General features: G+C 34.8%; 1 protein-coding gene across 5 annotated transcripts in view; it reads right to left on the reverse strand.

The window, feature by feature from the left end:
• LOC106461704 (kazrin-like) overlaps positions 1 to 11,329 on the reverse strand; it is a 143,373-nt gene that overhangs the window by 14,375 nt on the left and 117,669 nt on the right. For 4 of the 5 annotated variants that reach the window (XM_022388729.1, XM_022388727.1, XM_013921552.2 and 1 more), the window contains exons 3-8: positions 7,005 to 7,205; positions 4,688 to 4,848; positions 4,081 to 4,227; positions 3,259 to 3,460; positions 1,041 to 1,253; positions 465 to 685 (exon numbers count right to left, since the gene is read on the reverse strand). In XM_022388729.1, coding sequence (XP_022244437.1) covers positions 465 to 685; positions 1,041 to 1,253; positions 3,259 to 3,460; positions 4,081 to 4,227; positions 4,688 to 4,848; positions 7,005 to 7,205 — 1,145 coding nt within the window. The remainder of the gene's footprint in view (positions 1 to 464; positions 686 to 1,040; positions 1,254 to 3,258; positions 3,461 to 4,080; positions 4,228 to 4,687; positions 4,849 to 7,004; positions 7,206 to 11,329) is intronic. The other variant, XM_022388728.1, reaches the window with a different exon arrangement.

The following is an 11,329-nucleotide window of genomic DNA, read 5'->3' on the forward strand; positions in this document are numbered from 1 at the left end:
ATATATATATATATATATATCGCTTTTATAGCGATTTAGGCGGCTTTATAAGTACAATAAGCATTAGTTTTGCTCAGCCAATACTGTGAAGAAGTCATTGTTAATATTCAGATATTTTAGAGGTGGTTTTATTTTAAATGAGCGATTTTTATGGCCGCCATTTTGTTTCATCGCGATTCCTACTATTAAGTACTACCGCGCTTAATTATTATTTTTTAAACTGGTCAGTGCGAGGCCTGTCCCAAGCAGTGTCTTGTTTGTTTGGAAGATCAGCAGCACTGAACCGGTTTATTTTCACACAACTTAAGGTATTGCAATGGTTGTTTCAATCCCCCACTTTTCAAACGCATACAGGGCGGCTGATAAGAAAGCTCCATATTTAAAATAATTTTATCTTACGAGCACTTTTTACCCTAGTGAAGTAAGACTTCACGAGAGGTAATATCGAAATTAAATTATCCTACTTTCCCACTTTTTATGTTTTCAGCACACTTTCCACCATATTGCGGCATTCCTAAAGTTATTTCTATCCAAGAAAGAACTGTTGCAGCTTTCCATGTTTCCATTGGCTTTCCTTGTGCTTCTTCTAATAACTTTAGTTTCTCATTATAGTTGTCTTCTGATAAAGGGCTGGCACATAAACTGCCCTGGGGTGACCAAGACGATCTTTGGTCTGAGCTGCCACCTAGTGACGAATATACATATATGCATATTAGGTGATATTTCTAATTTACATTGTTTGAACAACACACCAAATCAAACTAAAACGTGTACCAAAAACATTTAATGTCGTTATGTAAAAAAGGTATGTAACTTATAGCTTCCATTACATCTTATAACAAAATGACTGATTTGTTTTTACATTCCGCGATTATTTTTTTAATTATACAATTATCAAACAGTTTGCCAAAAGAAGCTTTTATATTGATTTTATATATTTTTTACATAAATAGACGCACATATACACAAAATATTAACAAATCCGTTGGCTGCGTTTAAAGTTAAACTTGTAAACATACAGAGAAACTCCAATGATTTACCATCCAAAACACATTGATCTACTCCTTTACGGTGGCGCCCTCTAGAAAACACACGAGATATGGAACTCCAAGTCCCTTTCCTTTCTTTTCTTTTCCAGCTTTTCTTGCCGCTACTGACGTCAGAGTTGGCACTGCTGTGAACGTATATCTCCTCGGCTGAACGAGATAAACCAGGAAAGGGCAAAAGTCTATCGTCTCTAGTAGAGGTTGTAGCTGGAAAAGGAAATGAAACAAAATACAGCCGGACCATTAAAACGATGGATGGTGCCCAAGCTGATGTGTACCTTAGTAAAGAATCTTCCTAAAACTAACTTGGTATGAAAAAGATAATGTTTCGATACATTTTTCTAAGTCTTCTTTTCCTTCCTCCGTGGCTTAGCGATAAGCTGGAGAGGTTACAACTCTAAAATTCAGGGTTCTTTCCCCGCAGTGTGGGCAGCGCTGATATTCTATGATACAGCTTTCCACTTAAATAGTCTTCGGCTTTATTACCGCTTAAGATTTTTTATGATTCAAAAATATAATATTTATTAATTTCAAATACCGTTAAACAAAGCCAATGATTTCAACTTTAACAAACGGTTTTAATTGTAAATAGACCAACACTCTCTCCATTCTGAAGGAACAATCCTTATCTAATAACCAAAAACGTAAAACCTATTTAACGAAACTATAACTGAAGCTACTTTGTGTTAAAGCAAAGCTGTAGAATGGGCCATCTGTACCTTGTCCGCTGAGAGGATCTAACTCCGAATTTTGGCGTTATAATCCCTCAAGCTTGCCGCTGTACAGGTTGGGAACAAACACTATTTGAGAAATCATTGTCCCAAGCTGAAAAATTGTTTGTCGTACATCGAGATATTTATAAAAGTTAGTATCAAATTATACGGGTAAAATAGGCCTAAGTTTCAACTGAACGGTATCACAAAGTATTGGTTTTGTAAGTACATAATTTTGTAATTAAAACCTACAAAGAAAAACATAATTGTTAGATATACACGACTGTTTAAGTTTAGTTATTTTTAGAAGCGATAGTTTATCGCAGGTTTGTTTGCGTAACTGTTTACGAATCATACGTTGTGTAGTTCAATTGTTGTGAATTGGCGATTGTTATATCATTGCGTCATGTTACTAGAACCTTCCAAGTTTTTCTCGTGGTTTTCATTGAGTCTTATTGCATCATAATATCCTGTAGTGTATGGAACGTTCTAGGCCTCTGTTGGGCTATAAATATGCGTCGAAAATGTAGTTCGAGATAGATAGATAGATCGATCTGGACTCCGTGATTGCAAGTTTAGCCATAAAGAGCGTATAATGGTGATTTTAAAGTGAAATTATCATAGATTATATTGTAATAACAGAGTAGAGAAGAATAAATCGTATTGTCAAATTGTGTTCTAAAGTAACTGAACCAGCCTACGTGTAATTTGACGAAAGAGAGAATTATTAAAAGCTTTGGATACAACTGTAATAACCAACAGTGTAACGAACATTTGTATATACGTTTGACTTCATTTAATATATTATTTCAAAACAAGTAGACTGTGTGTTGTTTGTTAATTGTTGAAATAGCCAACAAGTCACAGACACTTACTATAAATAATCGGTCCATATCTAAAACCTACAATTATGCTTTTCTTTACTTTATAATGACTACTACAGTTAATATATTACTTCAGCGTTTAACTTGAGAAGATTCATTTGTAGATTGCATTAACTTTATAAAAACGAGCAATGTTTTTTTCGTTTTGTTTTTGAAATATAAATAATGTCAATGTTTTTAATTTGTTATTAAATTGACTTTCTTCTGGTAATTTGTTTCTCGCTAAGCGCAAAACTACACAATGAGCTATCTGTGCTTAATGGTACTAACGTAGCACAGTGGTCAACTTAATGGTACTAACGTAGCACAGTGGTCAACTTAATGGTACTAACGTAGCACAGTGGTCAACTTAATGGTACTAACGTAGCACAGTGGTCAACTTAATGGTACTAATGAATAACACAAGTTAATGGGTACTAACGAGCACACAATTCAGCTTAATGGAACTAACGAATAACATAAGCTAGCTTAATGGTACTAACGTAGCATAGTGGTCAACTTAATGGTACTAACAAGCACACAATTCTGCTTAATGGAACTTACAAATAAGACAATCCGACATAATGGTACTAAATGATCATTAGTATTCCTAGTTTCATTTAAACAAATACTAACAATAATAAACTGAGTTCTGGTCCTCATCAACTGTTATTGTTGGAGTGCCACCATACGACAATGACTTCCGTTCCGACACCGGAGTAAGTGTGGGGGCGTTGCTACTGTGGGCGGTGGGCGTCATGCTCGGACTGTGGTAGCCATTGGTTCGGAAATTTCTTGCGCTCTCGACATCAGAAAAGTAGCCCACTCTATCTCGAATCTTCAGGAGTAAATTTGAAACTTGTAAATTTTTAACATCTACATGTGTAGACTGAGCTGGTGAAAGATTTATATTACGCAAAGAAAAACAACAACAACAACAAAACTATACGAAAGCTACCATACAAACTTGTTTAACATCGCAAAAAATACATTAAGTTAATGGTGTAGGTACAAACTATTTTATTTTTTCTACCATATTTTCCCTAAAGAACGTTTCATAACACTAAATGTAAGATTTGTATAAAAATCACCCAGTTGTTGTTTTGTTTGTATATAAAACCAACTATTTTTGAAGTTATCTATAATTATAAATGATTTATATTTAAACGATTTTTTTCTCCTTCGAATGTTCTTTATTGCCATGGCAACAAACGAAAATATACACAAGTGTGAAACTGTATTTTCTTTATTGCCATGGCAACAAATGAAAATATACACAAGTGTAAAACTGTACTTCAAAGTCAGGCTCTAATGCCGAATTTTATGGACTTGCGAGTAAGCCAAACTACTGGGAAATATTTGGAACAAATAAAAAAGATATAACCACTACCAAAGCGAGCTAAATGTAATAACGTTGTTGTTTGTTTTACTGTTTTTATAGATCTCTATATAACCTACCAAACTCACTTCTTCTTGAAACTGTCTAATCTGCGCATCTTTTAGGGCTAACTGGGCACACAGTTCCACTGAATGTTCTGCTTCATCTCGTGCATGCTTTAAGATACTCCACTTTTCACGCTCAAATTCTTCTCTCGTCCGTACTAACTGTATTGAAAAACAAGATTGTGTTGTGAAAGTTCTGGAAATTTATCTGTTTGATTCACATTTATATCTTGTAGTTTATTTACAAACAAATCACTTGAATAATACAGCACAAAATTCTATTATTTGGGAAGCGTTTGTTTCAGCCGTCCCTAATTTTGAACCGATAGACAAGACGGAAAGCAGCTTATAAACAGCACTTTCCGCCAACTATTGTGCTACTCTAATCAAATAATGTGATTTGGTTGTCACTCGTATAACAACAGGACGCGAACTATGAACTCTCAGATTCATAGTCCAGCACTTAAATACATGGTTACACTCAATCTCACTGAGAAGTAAAAATGTATTTATTTCACTTATTACGTGTTTGTTAATAACTGCCTTCCACTTTGCACAAAGTTTAGTTAGTACTGGATCTTTACTTTAAAACGAGAAATTCCATAGTTAGTCTGAAACTAGCCTGTTTGAGACTTTCGTCGCTGTCCTTCATTCTCTGCTCGTAGTTCCGGATGAAGTCTCTCAGTTCGTTCTCTTTATCCTCTAGAGTTCCGTAGAGTTCTTTCATTTGGTTTAACAGGTCGAACTTTTCTGCTCTCAGTCTCTTTCGGTCTTGTTTTAAAGCTGATATTAATCAAAACATCTTGTTTTTTTTTTTCAGAACAGATACATATCAGAACAAATCAAAGAATTTAACAACACAGATTTTTTTTTTAGAAAATGTTTGAAAAGTTTCGTTTGCTAAAACGTAAAACTAAATTTAATTTCAAAGATATGAGGACGCATATCACGTATAAACACTAATGATAAAATGAATCAAGTTGTTTTAGAAATATTTATGAAGACTTCTGATTATCTGGTCACAAACTAATAAGATTCAGTCTGCCATCAAAATGTCTTTTCCTCAATGACTGTGTGCTATGCTGTGAAGTTGTCTTTATTTCAATTGCGGCTGGTATAAGTTTATATATATATTAATTAAAATTCTATAAATCCAATGTTTATTATTCTAAAGATGTTAGAAATATCTAACATGAAACTCTTTTAAAACATCAGAACTATCTTTCATGGTGATTAAACAAATATTTCATGCCCCAAGGGCATTAATATCATTTTTTTTTTTAGGTAGAAGGCCTTGCCTGCCAAGTTTATGATATTTTGACAAGCTCGCGAAGGAGATACGAATTTGGCTACACATTGTTGGAAGTAATGAAAAGATCAGGCAGAAATTATAGTCTAAAGGTATACTCTGTAATCAAAGATCTAACAGAAGAACCGTATCCTATTATCATTAAAAAAGAAACCGTTGCTGTAAATCAGATTTTCCTCGTAACAAGAAACCAGGAAAAGCTAAAACCCTCTCACCATTTTCCCTAACCAAACGCATATTTATTAATCAATTTTGTAGATAAGAATCAGCTGCTCCATTACTGGCGTGGTCGGAGACATAGGATCCAATGCAAGAGAATAGCGGTACTGTTCAGAGCCGAGCATCAGACTATTTTTATAATCTGATTCCCTCAAGATTGGATCAATCTTCCACGTCAGATCTGACCCATTAGAGTTGTCTCTTGCTCATGATAAAGTTAAGTGTTGTTCTTGTACATCGAAAATTAACGCTAAACACGCAATAATGAAGTCCGCTTTTGTTCTTTTAGTGTCACGTTTAGTTCCACTTATACGAGATGATTGTTTTAAAGTTCAATGACTCGGACATTGTCAGTAAACTAACAGTACGCAAGACTCTGACATCGAAAAAATATATGTTCTATGAACTTGTAAGGATTAATTATACTTTGTACGAACGATGTTCAAAGTCCTCTATTGCCCTTCACCATCGTTGGTCATCTCTTCAGCCTGACGACCACATTTACATACTGTTGCTGGACACAACAATCTATAATTGTTTTTCATCATTTTACAAAAGTCCAAGGATAACGAGTTCAGTCTCAGATCTCACATTTTCCAAAGCCGCATCGAAGCAGACCAAGGATACAAAAGCACATGGGAACTACGTCAAGGTATTTGACATATAAGCGGTCGAATGGGTTTGCTATGATACCAGTTTCTTTGGTCATTTTTTTCATGAAAACAGCCGATGGTTTCGAGGTTCGGCTGGAAGCTCGTGGGCTTTATTTAACTTCAAATCCTTGTTTATTATCCTTATTATATATACCAGAATGCATGTCCAAGATCGAAATATTCTCTTTCTAAACCATAGTATTTATTTTTCAGACTAAGGTGTTTTACCATAATGGCTTGAGGAGTGTTTTTCGAAGTCTGTTGTCTTCCCTGAAACGCTGTGAGCTGCGAGTTGTTCCGCTTCTTGGAAAATATGCTATACGGAAATACTTCCTCGGAAAGAACTTTGGTATATTTTTCCAGCCATAAGTATACCCCTGGCGGCACTGCACTACCAAATGGTCGGAAGATATATACAAGTGTTAAACATATTGCGTGGGGCTAAAGCTTGCAATTATGGCGATACGCCAACTGCATGCGTATAAAAAAGTCATTCTGTTGAAGTGATATTAATTTTCTGTGTCGATAACGTAAAGTTTGGAATTTAATAACGCAAAAGGTCTTGATGCCAACTGAAAAAAAATCTTGCATTAAAATACCGAATCTAAAGGAAAAGAATGTCACGAGAAACTTTAAAGAGAGATATATAAATAAGTTTTGAATCAAAGGCAACTCTTCCAAAACTAGACTTGTTTGGGTAAAACTAACTATGTATTCCTAGCATATTATCTTAAAACATATCAAAAGTTCAATCTCACTAGCAAGAGCTTCTTTTGTGTGCTTCAGTTCATTTTCCAGCCACTGAGTTCGAGACAGCAGCACGTGCTCTTGATCTTTGTATGATCGTAACTCTTCAAGCTCCTTTTGGAGGGAACGATTCTGCTGACTTAGTTTGGAGTTTAGATCTTCTTGTTGACATAGTCGTTCTTCAAGTTGATTTATATCTTCGTGTGTACAATCTATAAATATTGATAAAAACGTTTATACTTTCAAATAACATACAAAAAACTTTTTAGATCTATTGTCTGCTACACGTGTACCGACGGAGTATTTACTATTAATATTTACAATTCAAAGGTCTGCAGATGTTCTTAAAGAGATTCTACTGGGTTGGAGAATATGATCGTCAGAGAATATGCATGCTGTTTGTAAGGAAAACAAGTGCCTGATAATAGGTAGTATGAACAATGAAAAACAGAATATTCCCAGCTGTTAATCCTTCGTTTGCGACTTGTGTAAATCTGCCTACCACCCCATGCGCAAAGATTTGCGAATTTTAGCGGCGGGCCATTCAAAATGTTACACGCAAAATGCTTGCATCATATGATGTCAACCGCAGTCGCCTGCGCAATTGAAGGTTATATTATGATTTTACTATTAACTGATTGAAAATGCATATTGTGATCGAACCACACAGAATGAGGAGCAGCGTTCTGCCCAAATTAAACAAATTTTGTGCCTCATTGAAAGTAGTTCGTGCAAAATATGTGAAAAGTTAATCGGCATAAGATTGGATTAAAAGCTTTTTAAAGTTGCAAATAAAAATCACTCGCGCTGTTCTATTCCTAAGGGTATTTTGTGGACGCCCATGATTGTTTCATTTTCAAAACGTAACCTGAGAATATTAGAGAGATTAAGAAAAACTTAACTTTTTTTGATGAAAACAATTTCATCAGAATAAACAGCGAACTGCAAACATCGCTCAAAAAAAACAACAAAAAAAAACACACGAAAATATGCGTTTCTACTTTACATTTCTTCGTGCATCTGTTTGCTCTGGTTTAGCTAAGCACTAAAGGAAAAGCCATTTCAAAGGGACGCAAGTAATCTTCGTCAACTCTGAAAAAAAAAAAAATTGAGCCAACTAATGTCGATATCAGACGTTTATTAATCCTTCAAATCTGCCCTTCTAAAGACGAATGTGTCGTAGACATATTAAAAACACCGTGACACCAAGCTCTAGGGACGGGCACGTTTTAGAACATGGAAGTTTTAATAAACTGAAGTTTGTTGATAAAAGTGCGCAGGCGTAGTTCATTACAATAATTCATCGAGTTGACGGGACATAAAATGATGCGTTATTTACTGATGTTTATGTCTAGAAATATATTACAGATGGAGTTTTAAATGCATTATTTTTTTTATTTGTAATGAACTCTTCAAATAAATAACGGTCCTTCCTAGAGTAAGGCAAAGGAAATCAATCCAACTATAATTAAATTTACATTTACTGTATAATGTTCTATCACGATTCTGTTTTGTAATGTAGAGGGAAATTCCATTCTTCAAGTTCTTAAATTGGTAGTTTTGAAAACCGATAGACTTACGACATTGTTCATATAAGTAAACGTTCATTATGGGTGTTGGAATGTTAACTTTGAGAGAGAAATTTTACTTAAACTGCTTATAGTAAAAAGTACTATTTTTTCTTATGTTTCATTAGAAGCAACTACTGGCTACAGACCTTGAATTAACTACTGGATGTGGGGAGTGGTTAACTTGGACACTTTCATAACTGCCTTAATCCCCCCCCCCTATATATATGGGGCTTGTGGAAAGAGGTTAAATTATTAGTTACAGTTGTGCGAATCCCATTTCTTAGATACCTCTCTTACTCAGACGCTTTATCTTTTTGGCATAACAGTTGGTATTTTAATATTATTATTTTTTTTGTAATTGGCTTTGTTGTTTGAAGCGATATGTAGGAGTGCGTTTTTTTTGTGTTTTTTTTTTTATGTGGCATCACTCCCGGGTTAAGGTATCAACTCTGAAGTAAACACTCATTTTCAGACAAGAACGACAAACACGTACAAGGTGTTTATAAATAAAACACCGAATTTACAAAATTTCACCAAAGTAACATTGAGAATTACAAGTTTTATTCAGAAAAATCTGGACATTGGTTTAAAATCAAAATCATACTGCGCACTCTCGTCATTTTCCTACGTAAGTTAGCACTGTTTTTGTTTCTCTCTCCCTTAAAACTGCGAGATTAGTGACACGAGTAAAATGCGTGTCATTGTGCAGGATACTGCAAGGCTCAATTAACGCTGTTCAGAGCAGATAGTACTTACACGAACTTTACTTACAAATAGGCTTGATATGCTGATTAAGAATAGCGGGTTCGTTTGGTTTATTTTGAAATTACCGCAAAGCTACTTGAGAACTATCTGCGCTAGCCGTCTCTGGTTTAGCAGTGATAGACTAGAAGGAAGGCTGTTAGTCAACACCACCCACCACCATATCTTGGGATACACTTTTACCAACGAATAGTGGAATTGAAGGTCACTTTGTAACGCCCCCAATGGCTGAAAGGGCGAACATGTTCGGTAGCGGGGAATCGAATCCGCGACCCGCAGATTGCGAGTCAAGCTCCCCCTAACCACCATGCCACGAAGAATAACGGAAAACGCACTGAACACATTCTGCGACATTTTTTGCAATAAGCTGTATCGCGTCCAATTTTCCAGAATCACTGTGCCCATAATACAGAATACGCATTTTCATGTAGTTCAGACCAGCAACATACAGAGAAAATTAAAAGAGTAAGGGGTTCGTTAATAAAAAGTGGCACTTTTTAAGCGCCGTGAGGCCTTTTTTTTTAGGGGTGGGTGGGAGGTGAAATGTTAGTGGAGACTATTGATTGCCTCTGATACAATAGGGTGAAGAAAAAAACAATCAATCCCTTTTAATTCCCATTCAGTTGGTCTTGTAAACACTTTTAAAATATAAAACTAAAGAGTGATTTGTTGCATATTAAGCATATCATCTTGTAAACACTTTTAAAATATAAAACTAAAGAGTGATTTGTTGCATATTAAGCATATCATCTTGTAAACACTTTTAAAATATAAAACTAAAGAGTGATTTGTTGCATATTAAGCATATCATCTTGTAAACACTTTTAAAATATAAAACTAAAGAGTGATTTGTTGCATATTAAGCATATCAGTTTTTTTTCTGTAAAGACCTACAAGTCCCCGTGTTCCATTAATTTTAAAGCTGAAATATTTTTTCTACCTAATAACTAGCAACAAGAAAAGTGTGAAATCGGGAGTATGATTCAGTAGTTGTTGATTTTTGTTTTTATGATTGAGAAAAAGGGAACTTTCGGGGGCATAAGAGCATGGTCTTGAACCCACCCAGCCACCCCGCTGTGCACGTCATTAGTTCAAATGCTACAAGATATACAAGTTTTATTTTGATAAAGTTGAAGATCAAAGTACAACTTCGCACTTTGACCTTTGCATGTATTTTGAAAAATTCAATCGGAGCCCCGGCATTCTTGTTTGAGGCCTCATTCTCGAAAATTTGAAAACTTTAAGACAGTAGGAACATCGTATAAATGCGAATTTGTTTTTGTTTTCTTTAAATCACGTCCATTTTAATTTATTTTCCATTAATCGGAGGGATTTAAAGCTAGAGACACGAGTAAAACAAACGAAAATGTATATTGTTTGCTACAAATAACCCTTGCTAGGTTAAACAGAAAATTAAAGGCTTCTATAGATGCCAGGAAAATGTGACACATTAGCGAGTGTAAGTTAAAAAGAAACACGTAAAGATCCAAAACTTTCGTTAAAAGATTACTCAGTTACTGAATTTAGGAAAACAAAGCACCCATCTGCTATTATTGTATAATAACACTGTTGATAATGTAACTTGTTGGAGAGTATCTTGACTTCACCTTGTGGCTACTTGCAAGAACGATATTGTGTTTTATTAGTACATTTATACAGTTTCTTTTTTTTTAATGTAAACCATACTTCAAATATATTTTTGCATATTTACTACTAAGAAACCTTATTTACAGTCTTAAATAAATGCAACTTTTCTGTTCTAAAGAAATGGTCTCACAAATTTAGCACAATCAAGCACATTATTTATGTGTCATTTATCTTGAAACTAGGAGATGTCGTATTGTTAGTCAGTAGAAATAACCAGTGTCATTTACCTTGAAACTAGGAGATGTCATATTGTTAGTCAGTAGAAATAACCAGTGTCATTTACCTTGAAACTAGGAGATGTCATATTGTTAGTCAGTAGAAATAACCAGTGTCATTTACCTTGAAACTAGGAGATG

The sequence above is a fragment of the Limulus polyphemus genome, unplaced genomic scaffold, assembly GCF_000517525.1.
Source record: "Limulus polyphemus unplaced genomic scaffold, Limulus_polyphemus-2.1.2 Scaffold1014, whole genome shotgun sequence".
NCBI classification, from domain to species: domain Eukaryota; kingdom Metazoa; phylum Arthropoda; class Merostomata; order Xiphosura; family Limulidae; genus Limulus; species Limulus polyphemus.